The sequence below is a fragment of the Cyrtonyx montezumae genome, unplaced genomic scaffold, assembly GCF_038088225.1.
Source record: "Cyrtonyx montezumae isolate F1298 unplaced genomic scaffold, pur_monq_1.0 scaffold_12, whole genome shotgun sequence".
In the NCBI taxonomy this organism is placed as follows: Eukaryota; Metazoa; Chordata; class Aves; order Galliformes; family Odontophoridae; genus Cyrtonyx; species Cyrtonyx montezumae.
The window spans coordinates 1,694,641-1,717,928 of record NW_027071848.1 but is presented as its reverse complement, the minus strand read 5'-3'; the positions used below and the strand labels follow the sequence as shown (position 1 = coordinate 1,717,928).

Below are 23,288 nucleotides of genomic sequence, written 5' to 3'. Positions count from 1 at the left end.
GGGATGGGCTGGCACAGACAGTGTCTGAGATATTCACTCTGGGGAAACAGGAGTGGGAGAAAAGAGAGAAAATGCGCGCTGCAGGGTACCCTAGTACCCTCCTTCATGGGCTTTCAGCCTGGATGTGCTCAAAATTTTGTTTGTTCACATCTTCTCTCCATTCTTCCCAAAGGGAACTGTGTCCCTACCCCATACAGTCTGCAAGTGGCTCAGTCAGGCTATGGGTTTGAATACAAAACGTTTGGGAGAGCATTCCCCAGTTTAGTTGCAGAAGTCAGAGAAGGGGCAGATTGCCTGATAATCCGAGGTACACTCTGAATTGCCACTGGGATTGAAAACAGGAGAGTGTGGTCTGCACGAAAGTGAGCAGCCAGGTGATGAGAAGAAAGCATTTCATTTCATCAGTGGTGTAACGCCATGATGGTATTCGGTTTTAATTTTTTCACTGAAATCAGTGCTACGTAGCAGCAGTAACAGATGCTTTAACACCTCAATCGTGAGTATTCTCCACCAGACCTCAGATTTTCTAGGCAAGTACATAGCAGATAAAATAGAGTGCACCCCCCCAAATCCATGCCAAGGTCTTGCAAGGTTTTAGCTAAATGCTTGGTGCTGGGTCGGAATGTTGTGCATATCTGTGTCATGATGACCACTGGGGCTCACAGAGGATGGGAAAGGCCAGCACCTCTGAAAAGCCAATGTCCTTTAGCTCTTCGCCCAGTCCTGACTCCCTGCTTCCATTAACTCCAATAAGACTTGGGAACAAGCACCATCCTACAAACGCCAGTTCATGTAGCTCACAAGAAGAGTATGGAGGTACCTCCAGATGCCTGAGAAGGGATATTTCATGGGGTGGAAGGAGAACAGAGATGGAGAAGATGAGCATGCTCAGCAGATATAGAAATATTCTGTATTAATATTAAACAGAGAAAGGATTTCATGAATCCCATCCCCAGAACCGTGGTTTAACCAGCCATAAACAGGCTTTGCCAACACTTAACTTGAGCATCAGTAGTTTATCAGCATACAGTTTCCACACTTAACCAGATTTTAATTAAATGTGACTTTTGTTCTGCTTATTGGAAGAGCCTTCCCCTTTGGATTTGGTGATCACAAAAGCTCGAGGAGTACAAGAGAATTAGAAAGCAAATAGGGAGATCAATCACAGCAGACCCCTGCAATCCACGTTTATCCTTTTTTTTTTGTCATACACTGATTCGATTGGTATTGGGCAGGATTAATGCTGTGGGCTCCAGGAATTCCTTTCATTGCCCCGTAAGGAGAGGTAGTCAAGTGTGGCTGATTTTCTTCACAATAACATTCTGGATTTCTCCCCCCCCAACCCTCTCCCTCCTCTCCACCCTTATCCCCTCCTCTCTCTTCTCTCCTCTCCCACAGAGATTTGTGCAGCAGACTGCGGAGGACACGGCGTTTGCGTCGGAGGCACCTGCCGCTGCGAGGAGGGCTGGATGGGCACAGCCTGTGATCAGCGAGCGTGTCACCCACGCTGCAACGAGCACGGCACATGCAGGGATGGCAAGTGTGAATGCAGCCCGGGCTGGAACGGAGAGCACTGCACTATTGGTAGGGAGAAAGAAAAACCGACCGCTTTTCAAAGAGTAATCGATGGTCAGGGAGGAGGAAAGACGCATGCTGGATTGAATATGTGTGACTTCGTGTAGCATGAGCACCTTTGTTCTTGGGTTTCAAGTTCTGACATCATCCATTTTCACGTGGGAGCAAAATGTCCTTTCATTTGTGGATGACGTGGTGATTCTTGTTTTTTGCGATCAGACTCAAAGTGCACCTATGTGGCATTTGATGCAGAGACAAGCTGTCAAACGGCAGCTAGGTGCTTTTCAAACATCCCGCTTTGCCTCTCTCAAAAGGTCCTTCTGTGGCCTTCAAGACTTCTCCCTAGTATGTCAGCAGCTTGGAAACACGCTTCTGGTTTGAAGTTTTCTTTCTTTTTATTTGCTCCATTGTTTGCCCTGGCACATTGGTGCAGTTAGGCAGCTTCTGCCTGGTACATGTCTTGCATGCCCCCTGTCTGCTCTGCTACCTTTCTAACCATTTTGTTGTCCTCTCTATTTGGTTCTGTATTCCTCACGCACCTGGCACTTACCTTGAGCTCCCAGTGGCATGTCTGTTTTTATTAGCAGTCAGATACCACCAGTAGAGTAAAATCATGCAAGAGCTGCAGTTGCCACGTTAAGCAGATTGCATCATCATTAATGAACAGGCTTCTGTTTGCCTTCCTCCTTCATCTCACTTAACTCCTGGAGGCACTCTCCATTTTTCCTTTTCTTCTGTCTGTCACACATTCACACACTTTTGTCTCCGTTCCAGTCACACTATGAAATAAGGAGCATTATAACTCCCCAGATACTGCTTGTTTTACATTAATGGGAAACTAATTGAGTTAATCCAGTTCCACTGTCAGTAATGCCTGTGTGGACCTGAAGAAACTCAGCTGACTTTACAAGAGGTATTGCAGAGTGAGGATTCTTCTCCAGGCACTTTGTTTTAATCACCTTTTTAAAGACAAGAAAATCTACTCCTGCGTGGCTTTCCTCGTGCAGTGATACCTATAAATCACACTGCAACAGAATTAACCACTGACAATACCTGGACAAAGAAAGTTGACACAGTTATCCCTGTAGATGATCAACTCAGTTACACGTAGACATCCACTGGTATTGCTTGAACATCAGGTAAGCTTGCACACATGAAGGCAGGAGGGAAATGAAGCCTGATCACAATATTTTAATTCCAGCATTAGGGTAATGGTTCAAACCATATCTGTGGCTCGATTCTACTTATCATTTATTTATGCTAATGTCACCCTACCACATTATGGTCTCCACATGCATCCCTTAATGAAAAATATCTAGCTCTAAAAACTTCCTCTGTCTCATTATGCGTTACATTCTTTCTGCTTTCTCGTCTATGTCCCTAACAGCTTTCATTTCTTTTCATGAGGAAGGCATAAAAAAAAAAAAAAGAAAAAAAACCTCTCTTAAATGACTTTAGAATGAAAAGGGAGCAAGCCTATGTTAATTGGAATCCTGTGTTTTTGTAATATCATTTTATAGCCTTGTGTTCAAGCACTTTGGTTTGGAAAGCTACACAGATTCATGAAAGGGTTTTAAAAGAGAAATAAAGAAATGTTCAGCAAAAGAGTCCAAATCCAGGGGACAATTTTATGTGAAAGGCATTTATGCACACGAAGCCTGATTCATTCTCTCAGTGCCATTTTATTAGTTCTCTTGCAAAACCAAAATGCCACTAGTTCAGTATGTGATATTTCTCCACACCGCTGATATGCCCAGGCTGATTTCAAACAAGCTTTTATTTTTCCTGCTAATTAAATTTACCCCATTATTTGTGGTATTCCTCACTCCAAACGTAAAGAATCCTTGTTATCCTGGGAAAGGCCAGCACTGCAATGCAGTCAGCCCTGAGGTTTTAATGGTGCACACTGTCATTGTGTGTGGTGCTACCTTCCTATCACAGTGCTGTCATGGGTTCACAGTCTCTCTTGTAATACTTAGGGCACTGAAGCAGCTCTGTTTCTTTTCACTTCCCCTCCCTCCTCATCTTCTTGCATGGTGATTTAGCAATAAATCTGTACAGTTTCATACCTCTGATGATGTAAACTGTATTTCCTAATATTTCATTGGTAGATGCGTAGAATGTAAGGGAGATTTGGCAAAGCTACAAATAGCCAAGAAAATTGAATAGCTTTAGAAGGAGGAATAACTGATATTGGCACAGATGAAAGGACATTGACTTGGAATTACATACATGAAGTGTGTGGAAAGCATTCCCTTGTCCTTGTGTAATTTCCCTGCATGACAACTTGTTCTGTTGATAGTAATTCCTTCTCTGTCTGTGTCATGGCCCGGTTTGCTTTAGCACTGGCAAACATAAAACCCCATTGCTGAAGTGATGCTTTTACAATATTGCCACGTGTGCAGGTAACATGGTAGAAATGGATGATACCAGTAAAGCAGACTTCTTCCATTTCCTGTTGAGCATGTTTGAGAGTAAGAAAACCTTTCTGTTTTGTAGCTCATAGGAGGTTCTTTCTTATGGTGTACGAGGGGACTGTGATCCCGGTGGATTAATTCTGTTTGCTTATACAAAGAGTCATGTTACCAAATATACTAGCTTGATTGCTCGCATTCAGAGATTTCATTAGACAAACCCCAGTTAATTTCCAACCAGGAAATTGATGCAGAAGTGTTCATTCATCATCCCATCTCAGCAAACTTAGCACATCCAGGCATAAGAGTAGAACAGAAAGTTGATTATAGAACTGTGGGAAGCACAAAACCCAGCAGAAAGGTTCAATTGGTTTACTCTAATGTTTTAAAGGAGAAAAGATCATGACAAAACCCATTATGCAAGACATCTGTGTTGGGCTCTCCAGTATTTTCCAAATTTGCTTCCAGTTAGAAACTCTGAAAGAATTGGACTTTCTTCTATTGCAGCCCAAAACATGCCAGCAGCCTCCAGGGATCATGGTGGGTTCTAAGAGCATTGAGTTCAAAGGTGAGATCAACCCTCTCATTGGAGGGCCCTGAAAGAGCAAACCACAAACCAGCTCTGTGGTGGGATACTGATTCACAAGAGACACCTCAGAAAAGTCCCCAGGTAGAATAAACAACTCCAGAGGTTGTCCAGGGCCTCAGGTCCCATACAGCTGATGATACAGCCTGGACAGTGCTCCAGGTGCTGCTGCAGAGGCACAAAGTGAGACTTAGTGAGCCTGCACTCAGTGTAGGTCTTGTACCGAGACTAAATCCGATGTGAATCAGTCTGCGTGACGTTTTACCAGTAAACAAGCCTTGATTCTTTCATTCCTATTAGGATTATTTGGAAACAAGGACAGAAAGAGATTCCCTGTGTACGTGCTTAAAGCAGAGCTGAGATATTCCTTATTGAAGGGCAGGACACAAGGCCTGAGCCATTGCTTGGAGTTCCACTGCTGCACCTGAACACTGTAGGGTCTCTCTGGAGCCCTAAGGGGTCAGCAGTGGGCTTTCCAGATACACACAGGTCCCCCCAGCAGGTTTTCAAAGCACCTCAGTGCCTAATTCCCATTGATCTCTGCAAAAAATGCTTTCTCAACTCCTTTTGGAAATCTGGTCCTGGCACGTACAACTGATGTATGCGGTAACAATGCCTAGACAGACAGACAGCCTGTCCCACACAGGCTCCTGCTTATGGTGCCATTAAGCTGCTTTTTTGGTTTACTTAGCAAAACTGAGTTTTGAGAAATCTGCCCCTTCCAAGTCGCCTTTCATCAGTCTTCTTGCATAAACAGTCACACATGTTCTGAGTAGCTGAGGTTGTAATCGTTGCCCTCTGGTTCTGCTCGTGCAGCTGGAATCCAGACAAAGCACAATGCAGGTGGATTCTGCTCTCTTTTCCCAGTTTTCTAACAAGTCACCCGTGCCTTTTAAAGTAGTTTGGACTATGTGCAGCCCAGCATAAAATAAGCCCACCTGTGTGGGGTGGCCTCAGCCCAATAGTAGATGATCAGCCCTCTGCAGTACACCCCATACCCTGAGCAGAAGTTGAGCTGCTCTGGACTTCTGGTACCCCCCTTGCCTGGATGGGATGTGCACCTCTGGGCAATAGAAAGCTATAGTTACAACTTTCAGTGGAAAATGTGAGCTTGCAACTTTTTTCCCACATGATTTTGCATGAGCTAGAAGTAGAATCACAGTTGTAGAATCGTTGGAGTTGGAAGGGACCTTAAAAGGTGACCTAGTCCAACTCCCCTGCAACGAGCAGGGAGAACAGGTAATCTGGCCTTGAATGGTTTGATATCACGTTTGGCAGTGAGCATGAGGCACAGAGCTTCGAAGACTGTCTTTTCCCTGTCCCTGTGGCATGAAATTCCTTCCTCTGCCTTCACTAGTTAATCAGTGAAGGGCTTTTGCCTCCTCTCCTTCAAATTTTCCCTATTTCAATTTAACTCCGTCCTAATTTATTTCAGACAAAACTAACCCAGACAGCTCAAACTAGGGAAATAAAAGGACTCTCAGACAGAAAATTGGGGACATGAGCTCACCCAGTAACAGATCTGAAGTGTCAGTGGCTTCCAGTGATGATGTGGAGCTGAGTGCAGAACCTTTGGACACTGTGGAGAAGTGGCACAGCTCTTCATCCTGTCCCACATGCCCATGAGTTTTCCAAAGGAGTTTCTGCAGTTAAGATGTTTTAGTGCCAGAATAGCACATGAATGAGATCTGGTCTAGAGGAGAAAACGACATGCTACAACTGCATGTCCACGTGGAAAATTCCCATAGAAAGTCTCCATTATTTTCCTATTCCAGAAGAACACTGACACATTACTGGCACGGTTGGCATTGGCAGCTGTCTCCCTTACCTTTTTCTGCACAGTGATAGCTGTCTGAGATTGGGCTGCTGTGGATTTCAGTATCCCAAAGTGAAGTTCCCAAGTGGATGGTGATGCTGCACTTCCCACACGACAGCCACTGCACTAGTATGATTTGGAAATGTCATTCCCAATCCTCATTATCTGCCCCACAATAGGATCATAGACATAGAATGGCTTAGGTTGGAAGGGCCCTTCAAGATCATCTAGCTCCAACGACCCTGCCTTGAGCAGAGTTGCTACCCACTCGATCAGGCTGCCCAGGATCCCATCCAACCTGGTCTTTAATAGTTCTGTGACCTCTCCACTTGCTGATCATAGTGCTTTGACCATTAAGGTTTCCAGATGGAAGAAGATTCTTGGAAGGGCTGTGACCTCCCAGTTGGGCAGTCTGCTTGAGTGAACAGAAAGCAAAACTTTTCCTGAAGGAATCAGGATACAACTGAGAAGGAGGGAGCAGAGAGCAGGCATGCTTTACTTGAACAAGGGAAATAACATTTAAACAGACAACAAAATAGAAAAGATCAAGACTTTGAGCCTCTCATTTATTACGAGCTGCTTATTAGGAGAGTGAGTGCCGCCTGCTGGCATGCATGGAGCTCACCCAGCCAGGACTCCTGGCTCCTGCCAACTTTCTATTTGACCCCAGAAAATCAATCAGGAATTCGTTTTCCAAATTAGTATTCCATGGGAATTGGGCACATGACTGCTCCCACTGCATCTCAAACTTTCATTTCTTTGCTGTATCCCTCCTTGAAAATGAGTATATTAAGACCTGGTGAAGCTGCCACGAGGTTAATTTAAGGCTTGTAAAATAATTTGATCTTGGGGTAGAGGTAAACGCAGTATGTTCCCATTAAGAGGATCCAGGGAAAAGCCTTTGGTGAGGCCACAGGAGAACGGCGCGTCTCTGTGTGGAGAAGTGTAAGACAATCAGGTGAGGTGGAACACTTTCAAATGACTCTTTTCCCTGATGAAAAGCAGTATAACAGGGGTAGACAGCAGCAAATGAGCAGAACACTAAAATATTCTGCCACACACACATATATATATTTATACATATATATGTATACACGCATATATATATCAAAACACATAAATATATATATATATATATATAACTTTCCTGTTTCTCTTCCTGGTCTTAATGAGTAAAGATGACTGGATGCCTAAACATAGCCTTCTTGAGCTCTTTGACTGAGGAGGGCTGTGCTCCACCCTTCTCCCTCTTTTCTCTCCTCATTATCAAGGTTTTTCTTTCCATATCACAGCGAACTCTCCTTTGCCTTTCTAGCACCTGCACAGTCTCGTAGTAAGCCGCAATGCACTTATTCAATCCTACCTTAAATGTCCTGTCTTTTATCTCCCAAGCTCACTATCTGGATAAGGTAGTGAAAGGTATGCTCTTCCTTCCTATTTTTCCTATTGTCTTTGTGGTTTTCTTTTTTTTAAATGCACCGTGAACATGCTGTGTTGAGGTTGCATCTCTTCCTCATCATCACCAAAATGCTCCCTAATGTCTGGAAGGGTGAACTTTCCAGTCATTTAGGTAGGAAGTACCTTTGTAAGTGCTATGATCCTCTGTTAACATCGTATCAGTGTTCCTACCCTTCCCCTTGTCCCTCCCTTCCCCTCCAAATCATCTCTCACCCTCACCCCGACTACTCAGGTAAGGCAAGTCAGGAAGAAAAAAATAACATCAGGAGCCTTATGCAGTGATGTGTTGTAATCAATTGTCTATGATCCATTTTGTAACAAGCAGGTGAGTGTGCTTTCTGTGTGGAGTCTTCATATTTTTGAGCCATGACTTGCATGGAAACTTTGAATTTAATATGTATTTACTATATATTTAATTTTTAATATTTTATTGCAAAATTTTATGGCCTCCAAGCTTCTAGATACACAAATGAACAAATTCTTTTCAAATTAGTGATGTACCCTATAAAGAAATCCTACCATATGTTCCTATTTTTGAAAAGTAAATCAAGTTTATGACCCAGGTCTCTTCTCAGTGACAAAGACATGGTATTGAACTGCTATGGAACAGAGGTACTGAGATCTTAGAAAAATCTCAGTTGTCTATTTATCAGGGCAGCAAGGTAAATTAGTGTAGGATTTTTAAACAAAAAATAGTTCCACTTAGCTTTCAAAAAATATTGAAGTAGTACATATCCAGTGAATGCAACAATCTGACAGTAAATATGATTAGGTTGGACACCAATAACCTTCTACATGGCTTATTTGACACTAACAGCAACACAGTGCTGACACCACGCAGCATCATATGTTCGCTGGTTAAACAAACCAAAAAAATCAGGTTGAACAAATCAGTTTCTTCCATAGAGTTATACTCTCCTTTTCAGGTTGTGAGCAATCAGGAACAGCAGCTGTGAGAAGCTGATGAGGAAGGACGGATATGCCAAAATATTTGTCTGGTGAACAGTTAGAATAAAATCTGCCATGTAAAGCTCTTGTTGTGTGACAGGCAACATGGGTGCCCTATTGAGTTCACTTCTCTGGATGGATTGAGAATCTAATATTTCATGTTCTCACTGGGGCTTAAAAGAAGTTTCAGATACATTTGCAAACAGGGAAAAACTCCGAGCAGACAAATATTAAGAGAATGTCCACAGTTTAATTAACCAGACTTTTATCTTCAGTCTAATGCACAGCAAACACCAGTTTTCCTTGAACCACTGTTTATAGTGGATTATTCAGTGGTAGTTTTTTCTCATTGCTTAGCACCGGCTTAACATGCTTGACTTGACTCAAACTAGGAGAAAAATGATATTCTTCTTAGACCAAGGAAAGAGGGCCACTTTCTGTACTCCTTCAGAGGAACAGTGACATTGGTAGAGGAAGGTGTAGGGTGGCACGAGGCTGTGTGAGCATCCTCTCCTGTTGATGTTCTACATCTCAGTGTTTTGCATTTCAAAACCCCAGGAGCAATCCTTCTCATCTCAGCTTGTATTGGAGAGGGCTGGGTGAAAAGGTAAGCACCAGGAGGATAGATCTGATGAGTGACCCTGTCTGTAGAGCTCGTGCCCAGGGATCTTCAGTACTCATTTGCCCACTCAGTGGCTCAGTATTTTTTTACTAAGTCCTGTGTAGCTGTCACTTCTTTGGATAGCCTTTTACCTCACGTTTATGCCCAAGAATAAAGACACATTATATTTAGCAAGTACTGCATGTGGGTAACAGCTTAGGAAACATGCTAAGAACAACGATTGTATCTTACAGTACATGGTCTCTTTTGGGAAGATTAGCAACAGCTGAAACATTAAAAGTACATGCTTTTTACTTGGCCAACTTCATGGCGTGCATTTTTCAAACTGAATTACTCATGCTCTTTTGGCTTTCTTAATTATTAACATCTTTTGGGTTGAAATCCCTTCCCAGTAATCCTGAGTTGTCAAGGGTGAGCCTGATTTACTGCTGGGTCTTTCTTACAGCTTTGCAGTAAATCAGACAAGATCCAGAGTTGTTTCTAAGTTGGAGGGCAAGTTTCAAGAGCAAACATCAGCGTTGTTAAGCCAAGAAGCTACAACTAGAACTGGAATAGAATGCTCCAGCATAAGGCTCAATTAACACCAGTAATGATTAAAATGAAAGTAGGCACCTAATACTAAAGATGTATGGTTTTAGAGAGAGCTCCTTCATCCAGAATACTATTGGAACTGCCAAAACATCCGTATATTTAATTTCTATCACTGTTCATTCATTGTCACACTTAAGAAGAAACCACATTAATGCTGTAGTGAAGTGGATAACAGCTCATCTGAAATGTAAGGAATCTGAACCTCCATCTGAATGTAAGAATTCAGCCTCCATCTGAATTCAGGGATGACTGCAAGGTCACTTCATGGTTCTGAGAAGCAGTGAGAACCCAAGGTCAGTTCCTCTGTTTCTGCAGTTAGAAATAACAGGAGCTCTGGCAAGTCGCTTCTTCATCTTTCAGGAGCCACCTGATGAAAGGCTTCTCCATACCCACCAGTTTAGGAGTTGTGTGTTTTTCACGACACTTGACTAGGTTTTCTTAATCTACAGAGATCCCTTGATGTTTCACTTATCCCCTTCACTTCCACAGAACTTAGAATCCTGAGATAATAAAGGTTGGAGATCTCTACAATTATCTATTCCAACAGCAAACCTCTAGTCCAGCTCCTGCAGATGTCTTACTCACTGTTCTCACAAGCTGCAGGTGTTTGCATCTTCACATGTTCCATTCAGCCAGGTTGCACTCATTTCAGAGCCAGTAACCTATTGAGGCTCACTAGAACATCCATATAGGACACGTTCTTACTGCTGAGAGAGGACTGACAAAAGGAATAAAACTGTCATCTGTCAACACTTTAAGGTTTAAGAACAAGGAGAGTCTTTCAAGTCCAATTTCAAGTGACAGTGAGCTTTAACGTGAAAAGAAATTGTCATTAAACATTATTTTTAACTGTACTAATTAGAGAAGGCCTTAACTGTACAGTTCATTAAGAGCAGACTGTTTTACCACCAATCTTAATCTTAAAAGTGGCACCGTCATTTCTCACTCCTGTGACTGTCTCCTTCAACACGTTTTTCTTGGTTAGTTCAAAGTTTGTCCACTGTTTGTAATGCTTCCCTGCTCTGTATTCTCTCTTGCGTGCCAGACCTGATGTCTTTGTGATTGTCTCACAGTATCAGCCGTGCTTTCATGTGCTTCACTTAGAAAGTCACATAAAAGACTTCTTCCCCCTCAGAAAGCCCTATTCATGTATTTAATTATCTCAGTCACCCAGATACAGTTAACAGGCACAAACAGGAGTACTGGATCATTAGTGACTCTAGCTATGTCAGAGCTGCGGTATTGTCATAGAATCATAGAATAGTTTGAGTTGAACCCTAAAAGATCATCTAGTCCAACTCCCCTGCATGGTGCTTTGAATCTGGGCTGGTTGAGCCGCCCTGCTGTGTCAGTGTTCAAAAGCCCTTTGGAGACACGATGATCTTTTCCCTTTGTTACCTAGAACAGGTGAAATGGGTGAATTAATTTGTGTCACCTTTTCTACAAGTGCTTTGAAGAGCACTGTTTGTGGAATGTAGAATATTGTACTTTCTACCTCTGTAGTTGGAAGTGATGGTCAGGTTGGTATGCGGCAGAACTATTTAGAAATAGTAGTACTGTGTAAGTCCATTCTGTTAGCTGTGTTGACCTGCATATTGATATTATCTTCTACCTTGCTGGCGTTAGGAGTCCTCTGACAGCACTGTTGAATTGTGTTGTTTTCTATTAATGGTTTCCTTTGTCATTGCTTACGAAACTTGTCTGTTCCCCATACTACCACACAGGACAGATTTCATTTAGTCTTCCCAGCCCTGATATTTTGCTGTAAATTTTATGTTCATGGACCTGTGTAGAGGAGGTCATTTCATTGGGAAATAGCTGTCCATGACTCCTTGGAAGAGATTTTTTTCTTGAGGAAGAGGAGTTGTCTCTCTTTTTGATGGGAGGAGGCAAACTCTCTCTCTAGGCTGGGATGATGGAAAGGTGGAGGGTAATGACGTTACAGAGAGAGTCATCCCACAGTAGGCACCTGCTTCTATCTCAGCTGGTGATTCTGTGTTCCCTTAACAGTCAAGGAGGAGGAGTGGACACTTCATGAAGACATAATCTTATGAGATACTCTCTTCTTTCTTTCCCATCCTGAATGGTGTTTTACCTCTGTCTGCTTTCTGACATGGTTAACTTGCTTTCTCTGAGCCCAGCTGAAGAAGTTTCACAGGAAATCATGGAAGCCCATTTGAATAGTCCCGAACCCATCTCATACATTGACAAGGGCAACTCCATTGTACAGAATTTTATATAAATGTACCACGCTCCACACATATATCAGTGAGGCTTTTTTGCCTTAATCATCCTACTGGGAGGTTATTCCAAAACTTTATTCTTTTGATCCTGACAGATGTGGTTGTTTTTTTGTTTTTTTTTCCCTTTCTAATTTCCAGCCAGAAATTATTCATGCTTGGTTTAGGTCCATTTGTTCTTATGCCAGCATTATTCTCTTTAGCTTAAATAGCTGTTTTCCTTCTCACTATTTATCTGTTTCACGAATTTGTGGAAAACAATCATAATCTTTTCAGCCTTTGCTGTGCTCGAGTGTACAAATCAAACTCTTCTCATTTCCTCAGGGGTGGGAGGTGCCTCTATACTAATTATAGACACTTTCTGCTACTAAGTTTGGGAAAGTGGAGGACATTCAGTAGTCCGATGTTAGCTCCTCATTTATGCAGTTATATTTTTTTGCCAATATCTGCTGTACACTTGTCACATGCGATATCTGAAGATCATTTATTAATGTTCTATTTTCTTTCAGTCTCACAGAAAGCAATCAGTATGGTATTTTCTTGTCTAATGAAATTAGATGTGGTACTAACAAACATGGTTAATGGGCAACATTGGTAGTAGGTGGACAGTTGGACTAGATGATCTTAGAGCTCTTTTCCAACCTTAACGATTCCATGATTCTGTGATTCTTTCTTTTGATATCTTCTTTCCAAAAATTAAGAAATGCAAAAGGTACTTAAAAGAAAGAAGTTAAAATAAATGCCCTCTTTTCCCTCTGAATTTTCATCACAGCCCTAATTTAAACTATTTCCAGCATTTGGACCTGCTCCTGTATAACCTGAGACTGAACTCACAAGTCTTCTGTATTTAGCTCCAAGCAAGAATTTCTGAAACCCATCTTTTTCCCACTCCAGAGACTAAACCTTACTCGTTGGGTTAAAAGTCTGGTGCTATCCAACCTTTCTTCCCTCATACTTCTAGAGTGTTCTCTTCAATTTCTCATCCCCCAGCTCTCCTAGATTCTCACTTCACTCCTATCCAAGTCAACACTACCACCCTTTTTCCAGGGATGTCCTGGTCAGTCTCTAGCAAGAAAGAAAGGAATTTTTAGGATCGGTCATGGAGAGTCCAACTCATGCAGTAAAGCAGTAGGTCATGAAAGATGCTCAATGATGATGCAGTATTATCACTGCAGAATTGAGCTGCCAACTACTGAAGTGATGCAGAACACACATAAAGTGATTTCTTCAGCTTTCTTGAGAAGCTTTTTGTCTAGACACATTTAATCTGATTTATAAAGAGGGGAAAAATGGCATATCCCTCCTGTCAGGATGGTCCCATCCAAATGGAATTTAGTTGCTCCAAAGTGAGATTATCTACCTACCAAAGTAATTTTAACAAGTTATTTTAACAAGTAATGTGATTCTTCCTCTCATTTTCCAAAACAGCTGAATGCTTGCAGCTGGTACTGAGAGTGAATAAAAGGAACAAACTAATAAATTAGCACTAGCATGGAAAAAAATCACATTAAATGCTCAGAAGTTTGGCACTGTTGTAAGTAACTGAAGGCTCAATCTGGGGTCAACTGGTGTATGGGATCAACTGAGTGCTCCCATGATGTGCACCTTTCAGTGCTCTTTACCACCATGTCCTTTAGGACAGGATACCCACATCATGTGTACAGTTCCATGAAGGAACACAAACTACGTGAAGGGATTTCACAACATTTGTATGAACAGAGAGGGCTTTAAAACAGAGCTCAGGAGGCCTCAGTTGTGTTCCTGCTTTAATCAGTCCTGCTGAGTGACCTCTGCAGTCACTTCAGTGCTTCAGTTTCCTAATCTGTAAAATGCAGCTAGCATTTCTGGCTCCTTCTCACTAAAGATATTTGAGCTCTGCAGGTAAAAAGACCCCAGGGCTGTGTAGGCTAAGCAGCCTCCCACATGTGGCTGTTTACTGGGGAGATTACCCTGCTATTTTTCCCCCAAAACATAAAGGATGGCAATCTCAGCAGGTGGCCAAAAATCAAACCCCATTGAGCAGTCAGGAAGCATAGCCCCCCACCCCCACCCCCACCCCCAAGTTTATCACCTGTAATAGGAGCATCTGCCTCTGCCTCTGCTGGAGTCTCTTTTTAGTCAGCAAAGAGAAACAGGCATTTCCAGAGAGAGCATGATGCACTGAACCTACATGAGGGGCTTCCACCATGGGAAGGGTTCCTGTGCTGCTGAGTTGTAGGGCAGTTATAACAGGGTCAGATGAACCCCTCTCAAAATGACCACAATAGATCAATAGCGTGCTCTCCAAACATTTGCTAATGTAGGAAGTGCCTTCCTTTTCATTCTAGCTTTGAATGAGATCTTGGCTGTGCTGAACACTGTTTTATCTTGTGAAGTGTTAGGAACTTTAACCCCATGTGTAATTTAGGTAACCCTAAATCTTGGTCTTACAAAGCAAAAGCTTTGAGAGATTCAGGTGCAAGGGTGGGTTCTGTTGTTTCTGTGATAAGAACATCACAGTGTATCCCCAAATTCACTGTTCTGTCAGTGCCCTCAGTGAGGCTGTGAACTGGGAAGCCAGTATGGGCCCATTCTGACCCTAAACTGAGACAATGGGAAGACATCAAGTGGGAATGGAGAACTGGGCCAAAAGCAAAGGGAAATGGCTGTTCACCAGCCTGCGTTGCTCTGCTGTTGTGGATTGTCTGAACGTGTGGCTGTTTGCCTTGCAGAGGGATGCCCTGGCTTGTGCAATGGGAATGGCAGATGCACTCTGGACGTGAATGGCTGGCACTGTGTCTGCCAGCTGGGCTGGAGAGGAGCAGGCTGTGATACTTCCATGGAGACGGCGTGCGGAGATGGGAAGGACAACGATGGAGGTAGGACCCAAATGTGTGTGGCATGTCAGTGAAATCTGCCAGGCTGGCTGAGCCAGGGTGGAGTCCAATCCAAAAATTTGAATGGACTTGGGGTGCCAGGCCTGAAGAGGAAGGTTTATTTATCCCCAAATCAAGTCCATATGCCTGAGAGCAGGCAGAGGCCGTGTGCTCACCCTGCCACCCCAGCCAGCTGTGTGGCTCAGCAGTGACACAACACCATCTCAGAGAGCACATGTCCCTGACTGCTCCAACTTTGGCCTCACCAACTGAGGTTTCCATCAGGGCTTGCTTCTCTGTAGGTCACTACTGCCTTGGGATGAATGTTTTGCAGTAAATGAGAGGCTTTGGTGACTGATCCCCATGCCCACAAGCCATCCAATCCCTTTCAAACCATGTTTTATTGATTACAGTTCCATATGTAGTGATGTCAGGCATGTGAATAATAGCCCTGCGTAATGCAAACTTAATATTCAGAGTTATCTCATTACAAAGGAAACCCTGGTGCAGTGCGAAGGTTTGAATTAGAGGGCAGGAGATTAGATATTAAATTTAAGGCATAAGGGAGGCCGCATAATTTGTTTTGTTGTCACTCAGCAAAAGGCTTTGTAAACCACAAGTCTGGACCAGGACCCAGACTGTGAAACAGAGATTGTATTTTGCGTGTTTCTTTTTTATCATATTCACAAGAACAGTACAGTTAAAGAAAAAAAAAACAAAACAGGCAGCCAAGACTGTGATTATCTGCTTCACAGCAACTGGGATTTTGATTGAATATTTAAAATACTTCTGCACATCTGGCATGGCAAATGGACCAAATTAACCCTTTGGAAATGATGGAAAAATTAGGAGAACCATAAAGAAGATACACAGTGAAGTGAAAGTCTCTTCTTGCTTCACATGAAACTGAGTATTGCCATACTCCCCTATGTACAGAATTCTCAAGCCAACAGTAAAGTTCAGTATGTCAGATGTGTAAAAATATGGCAAATGGAGCCAAGGACAACCTTGGTTTCCCTGGAAAAAATAACCAACAAGAACTCTGTCTTTTAATCCAGACTAACAGACAGTAGACCACATCTGCATGATGTCAAAAAGAGCATGACCAGACTCTGAGTAGGTTGGTGAAACACAATCTCCTCATGTCACCCAGTTCAAGGTGCTAACCTTGCAATGGGGTTGCCCATTAAACAAGCAGTGTGTGGTCTCACCAGCAGGTGTAGGATAGATAGAAGGCACTGCCATCATTACAGGTTAGTGCCCGTCAGCTGATAATCTGCATTTGGTGAGCTAGTGTGAAACATGGGCATACACAGCTAGAGCAAAGCAACTCACAGGTTCTAAGTTACTACTTCGTGACAGCTTATGCAGTGTTGGAGTCCATAAATGAGTGCTGACCTTGATGTCAGTATGCTAAAAAAGTCTTATTTACATGGCACTGTCCATTACAGCTTACAGATAGACATGTAACACACTATGCTATCTCCTTTGATTTTGCTACTGCTCATGATTCCTGTCAGCTGGAAAGTGGAAGATGTATACATTTACCTTCTTGACCTGATCCTTGTAGATTTTTGTGGCTCATTTGTGGGTTGAAATCTAAAACTTCAACTCTCAGTATCAGTAGTGCTGAGGAATTTCTGCTCTGAAGCCTGAGTTCCTTGTTCAGCACAGGGGTTTGAATAAGTTTACCTGGAGGAGTGAAGGAAGGCTGATTCTGGACCTGTGTCCCCCCTGCCATGCTGACCTCCAGCAAGAGAAATGGAGATATCTGATATCTATAGAACGCAGAATAATTTAGGTAGGAAGGGACCTCCAGCAGACATCTACATCAAGCCCCTGGTCAGAACAGATCTAGTCTGCATCCAGCCAGTTCTTGAGCAACCCCAAGGATGGAGATTCCACTTCTCTGTGCAACCCACCCCTCTGTATGACTGTCTGCACAGTGAACATTTTTCTCCTAATACTATTACCTCCTCTAATGGGAATTTCTCATGTTCCATCCTAATGTCTGCTCCTCCTGTTCTGAGTCCTCCTGGAGTACCTCAGCTCTCCTTCACAGCAGCTTAGACCTCCCGAGCATCATATGTACATGTTTCACTTGTGACAGCTGCCTTTGGGTTTCCCGGCCATCCCAAGGCAATCCAGTGGCAGCATGCAGCTGTGTTTAGGAAGTAAAAGTAAGCTGTGTTCACTGCAAACATTTTGTCACCTAAGAGATCATACCTTGCTCGACTGCAGTGTTATCCAGAGCACTGAGTAGGTGCAGGCTGTGCAGCTTCTCCAAAGTGAGGGTATAAACACAAAAGAGACTTTTCTCTTTTTGGATGTCCTGTCAAAATATCTCGATTGATGCTTGCTTTGGGCTGGAGTAGGGTGTTTTATTTGACTGCTCACCATAAAAGATTTCAGGGCAATTGCTGAACTTATCTTTGTATGCACAGGCATGCAGGCAGTGGAGATGGCAGTCATTTCATGCAGCTTTTGAAGGCACACATCCAAGCTGGTCACCACGCATGCCACCAGTGGAGGGAAATAGGTTTACAGCATCATCCCCCTGAGTTGTTTCAGATATCACCTGCTTTTGCTTGATGAATGCTGACCTTCGAGTCATTTTCCACTAAAAACAGAGTCTCCTGAGGACGAAAAGCACAGTGGTTTTTCCAAAGAGCAATGTGAGGCCGTTGACATTAAGGGTCTTTTACTCTGCCCGAGCTCGTCGGAAGTCAGTCCTACATTGTGGTATCATGTGTCTGCTAATCAGGATCCCTGCAGCAGGAAATACCTCAGGATAATGGGAGCTGAAGTCAGAATCTTTTTCATCACATCCCAGCCTAATCATACCCTGAGGGAGATGGGTACCAAATTACAGGGCGTGCTGGCCTCTTAAATCTGGAGGCTGTTCGGATAAACAATAACAAGCAAAGCAGAAGTCACTCAGAGAGAAACTCAGTGAAATGTAATCTCTGTTCAGGTTAAAACAAGGTGTCTGGGAGAGCAGTTCCCTCTCCACACTCAAGTGTCATTTGTCAAAACTGACACTTAGGTTTCACACCCAGGCCTACTTTATTTACACTTCTAAACGTGAAGTCCATCAGCTTGAAAGGAGCCGTGGCAAGTAACAGAGAGCAGGCAATCATCCAGTACCAGTCAAGGGAAAACAGTGCACTGACAGAGCTTTAACAGTCTGTGTAAAAGACATGGATTTTCAACATTTGACCTCAGGAGGTACTGCCTGTATTGCAACAAATAAGAGATGCTTCCTGAAGATGGGCCCTGAAAGGTACTTCTTGCCTCTCTTTGGCAGAAAATGCCCTCTATCTATGGCTGCAGACTCACACTGAGAGCAGTGGTCTTGAAAGTAGCCCTGTCTCACCCCACACAGTGTGCCCTGTCATGTACTTAAAGAGCAGAAAGTTTGAGGGTTTAAAAGACCGTGGATATTAACTCCTGTGACAAGTCCTGGAAGTGGAGTTAATGGTGTTTGGCAGAGTACTGAGAACAGGCCAATATTCTATAGGCTAAATATGGGCTCCACTGCACCTGCAGAGTCCTCCATCAGGAACAGAGTATATAGAATAACAGAGGGAAAGATGAGGGGATATTGTTCACTAACTCATAGATACACCTGTGAGCAGTAAAGCTATCTTAATCATCTTTTTCCAGAGAAATCATCAGTGTGACTCCCTCCATACTCAGAGAATAGCCCAATTCACAGTTTCATTTTCTGGATACGCTCCACTGTCCTGAAACAGTGAGAGATTTACAGAGGTAGCTTTGTTTGAGGGCTTAGAGCCCACTGGTTCTTTCAAAGTGGATCAGACATCATCCATCCTTTCTGGCTTCCTCCTGTTCTCTTCTCCTGCAAGAGCTGTAATAATGAAGCTTCTAGCCCTCAGTTCTTACCTTATTCTTGATGGCTACACACAGTGCACTCAGCTAAGCACACACATGGGGTTCCAGTGCACTCATGGCCCTGTTTGGCCTGAGCAGGTTCATTTCTATGTTGCACCAGCAGCTAAGAGCTCAAAGGGGGAACAACTCTTAGGCTTTCCTTACCCCCATCCTCCTAACAGTTGCATTCAAACCCAAGTCAGAGCAGCCAAGTCACTGCATGCTGTATTTTTGCCTTCCTCTACTGCCCTGAGTATCACCTATTGCTGCCACTCTCATTTCAGGATCTCTGTAATTCTGCCACAGCCACATTGGGATTGCCAAGAATGAGTTCTCTGATATCTCTCAAATCTATGTTTTACTGCATCACAGTCCATTCCTGTAACTCTGCAGAGTTTCATGCCTTGCTTGCCCCACACAGGGATCAGGTCCTGCTTGTAGTAAGGTGGAGACGTGCGTAATGCTTTGGGATGGCAACACTTCAAACCTTTTGGCAAGAGGAATTTTGGCACTGCGCTCTGAACTTAACATCCCCGTGCCCACCATCTGTCCACCACATGCCAAATTACGTGTTAGAGAGCTGGCAGGAGCCTGCACTGCTCCCTGCCAGCGTGTAGGGTTACACCTGAAGGCAGTGGCAGGGTTATAGAGGGAACTGAATAGGATCCAAGAGAACCCCGGGATGCAGATCTTTATCTATGCAAATGCATGAGCTGCAGACAAGGTGATGGGATGCTTTCAGATTATTCTTTTTAATTTTGCACACTTACAAACCTTTACTTCGTGCTGGTGATGCTTTTATAGCACAGGATCATCTCCCGGGCATGCTGTGGGAGCTGTCTGCTTCCTTGAAACCATAAAAAATGATGCATTAATGCACGAGCTGCATTTACAGAGGGAAGTGTTGAGATCTGAACACACCTGGGAAAACAGCCACAGTGAATTAGCATTTACCATCACTGATAGATCCAGTCAAGCAACAGGGTCATGCTGGAGGAACCACAAAGCACTTCTAAAAAGATGAGAAAGCTTGCTGTACCTAAAGAGATTGGCTAGCTGATATCACCTAGCTTCTCCTCCTCTGTTTTATGATGACTGTTAATCAACCTTTCCTCAAGTAAGGAAACAGCACGATGCGTTCTCATTTTCAGGTTTCAGCAGCTCGCTGATCCCCTGTTGGATGGTAACACTTGCTGCTGGTTGTTAGCACTGGGGCTGTCAGGAGAGCAGCACCCAGAAGCACGTTGTGCTGTTAGTGAAGATGATGTGTCTAGCAGTGGCTGTGGCTTGCCTTGGCAGCTTGGGAGAGTTCCTACTCCTTGTAGCTTTTCCTTAGTGAAATTCCTTTGGTGAATAGATTCATGAACACTGAAAACATCGCCGTTTTTCCAAGTAAACGTTTCTTTTCCTGCTGAGATGAAGAAAGTTACAGACGGGAAGGAAGCACTGCTGGTATACAAGATGCAACAAAAGCTGACATGAACCATTTCCAGGCTCAAACATACATTTTGCAAGGCCCTTCTGCAGTAAACTGAAAAGAGCTTGGACAGAAGTTCAAAAAAAGCTCTGCCAGTTCTGCTTTAGCACTTGGGGCAAACTCTTGCCTCCCTTGTGGGGCAGGAATTCCCCTTAGAAACCTGGAGGTTTGCCTTTAAGTGTATCAGCTCACATACTGTCATGGGTGCACAGAATGTGGAGCTGCTTTCCTTTTGACGAGGACTGGAAAACCACGCTTGTGTCATCTGAGTGATCTGAGGCTGCTTTCCAAGGTGTGCCAAAGGGATTTCTTGACTTGCCTTGGAATCAGTCAGCAGAATATGTTAGGATGAACTTCTCACTTAACATTTCAACACTTTGCAGAAATTCAAGAGACTTTGGTACAAAGAGATCTCAGCTAAGAGTATCTCATCTGAAGAGGGTGCAAAACCATTGCTCCTTCACTCTTTTCCTAAGCTCAGAGTCCCTTTTTCACAGAGCTACATTGGCTCCTGAAGGACACAGCTTCAGGTACAGCACTGTTTGGCTATTGATCACCTTAAGCAACCTCTACTTTCTGCAGCATCTGAGTGCCAGTCTCCTCTGCTTGGAAGGGCTCTCGCATGCCTTCAGCATCTTCAGAAATTTTGCTCCAAACACGGAGTGCTTGCTTTCTGTGTTGCTTCTGGAGCTGGTCAGGGAGCTTTGAGGAAAAGGCTCTGCCCAAGAAGGTGGTGGGCATGGAACAGGCTGCACAGGGCAGTGGGCACAGCCCCGAGCTGCCAGAGCTCAGGGAGCCTTGGGACACTGCTCTCAGACATCGGATTTGGGTTTGGGTGGTGCCAGGGGTCGGGCTCAGTGATCTTTGTGGGTCCCTCCCAGCTCAGGGTGTGCTGTGATTCTGTGATTCTAGTGCAATGGGGAACTCCTCTTGCTAAAAGTCTAGACGAGGGAAATCCCATGAAGCCAGCTGCGTAGCACACCAGTGTTATCTGGGAGATTCTGTAAACTTGTAGACTGTAACCATATTATTATATATAAACCATTATTTATGGTCAGCTAGTAGTGATTGTCATGTGTTTTTCTGTCATTTCCTCCTCCTGCTCCATTCCTTTCTCTTTTTTTTCAGATGTTCTTCAAATAAGAACATAGTTCTGGCTTAGGATGGACTTTCTGCATTATACTTCTGTTTTCTGTAGTGCCTGGCCCTGCAGAGCTCTGTTTCTGCACTAAAGCCCAAGGAGTGTTGCAGTACAAATATGTGACTGCTATTGCATATGACTACATGATTTTGAATCTGCAAATATTAGGGAAAGATGTAAGGACAGCTCTTTTCTCAGAGAGCCAACGATCTAATTTATTTAGGATTCAGCCACTGAGAACCTTATTCAAGCTAAATCAAAACGGAGGGAGGGGAATAGAAAGTGCTAAGAGAACAGTAATATCCAATGTGATCACAGAGGCATTGCTATCATTCCTTACATTTGTTTGCTGTGTTGTGTTTCCTTTTGATTCCTCACAGTGGGCCCAAAATCTACACCTCTGCTGTTGAATAGGTAAAATTATTCTCTGCAAAGCCCAAGAGGAAAACTTAACAATTCCCCAGGTCCAGGAGAAGTAAATGAAGTGTGAGTCCTCAGCTCAGGGCACAGCATCATTACTTTTGTGAGCCATCCTAAACCCAAGCATTCACGTGAACAATAACTTGTGTTTTCTGTAGAAATACTGAGACATTCCTTCCATCTCTGTTCTGGGAGAGCTCAGACTGATGCTGGAAGGGTAAAATCTGATTTGCTTAAGGGTGAGAATAACACACTGTTAACTCTACATCTGAATGCCTTCATTTTAAACCCTCCCCATCCAAACTCTCCTATTAATGCATCCAAAAGCATCACAGGGCAGTACAGTGTCCCCATGAGAGGTGATACTGTTGTATGGTGGGTGATGCAGGAAGGAGAGGGAAAGGCAAGAACTGGATAAGGTGAAAGCCTCAATTATGCATATAATCAGTGCATCTTATGCTTTCACTGGCAATGAAAATATTCCTGAAAGGCAATGTATTTTTACTGTTGGCTTTCTAGTCCTGTTTTGGCTAGAACAGCTTCACATTTTGCTCTTCCCACTGCAATCAGTGATGAAAACTCTCATCCTCTCCAGCAGGAGCAATCCTTGAGTTTGTCATGTACTCTCTACGTACCAACAAGTCTGTCCCTACCTGTGGCCTGCCTGTTCCACCCTGACACTTGACATGCAGCACCTGTCAGAGCTGCCTTAGATACATAACGCTCCAGGACGAAAGTTATTTGCCTTCTGTTGTTGATGTTAGCATGACAGATTTTTGTTGCAGCATCCATAACTCTGTAGAAATGCTCCATTATTCAATCTCAGCGAGCTAAGACACTGCCCATTAAATCAGCCAACACAATTGTGGGGCCATGAAAAGTCAAAGCTAATTTGAAATTTTATTTGCTCTCAGATGATCTGCGAAAGCAGTCTCACAAAGGCTGCTCTCTTGCCTCTGTGTGAAACTCTGCTCCTGGATGCTTTGTTGGCACTGCATGGTGCTGGTTGAGGGACTTGGAACCCAGATTCCTGTGGGATTTGTGAGCACTTAGCAGGCAGCAAGTGCAGCAGCAGTCCATGGAATGCAGGAGTAGTGGCCCTTTGCTGCCAGAGTACTTCTCCTGCAGGCTAATAGTGGCTGTGACCATGACAATTTGTTTTTTCTTCTGAAGAAGGAGTATGTCACATAGTTCAGAGGTAAGCCAGAGTATCTGTTCTCCTAATAAGCAGTGGAGCTCACTGGGCACACT

General features: G+C 43.6%; 1 protein-coding gene across 1 annotated transcript in view; it reads left to right on the top strand.

Moving 5' to 3' along the window:
* Positions 1-23,288, top strand: part of TENM4 (teneurin transmembrane protein 4) — a 334,278-nt gene that overhangs the window by 214,127 nt on the left and 96,863 nt on the right. The window contains exons 12-13 of the mRNA XM_065729933.1: positions 1,399-1,584; positions 14,962-15,108. Coding sequence (XP_065586005.1) covers positions 1,399-1,584; positions 14,962-15,108 — 333 coding nt within the window. The remainder of the gene's footprint in view (positions 1-1,398; positions 1,585-14,961; positions 15,109-23,288) is intronic.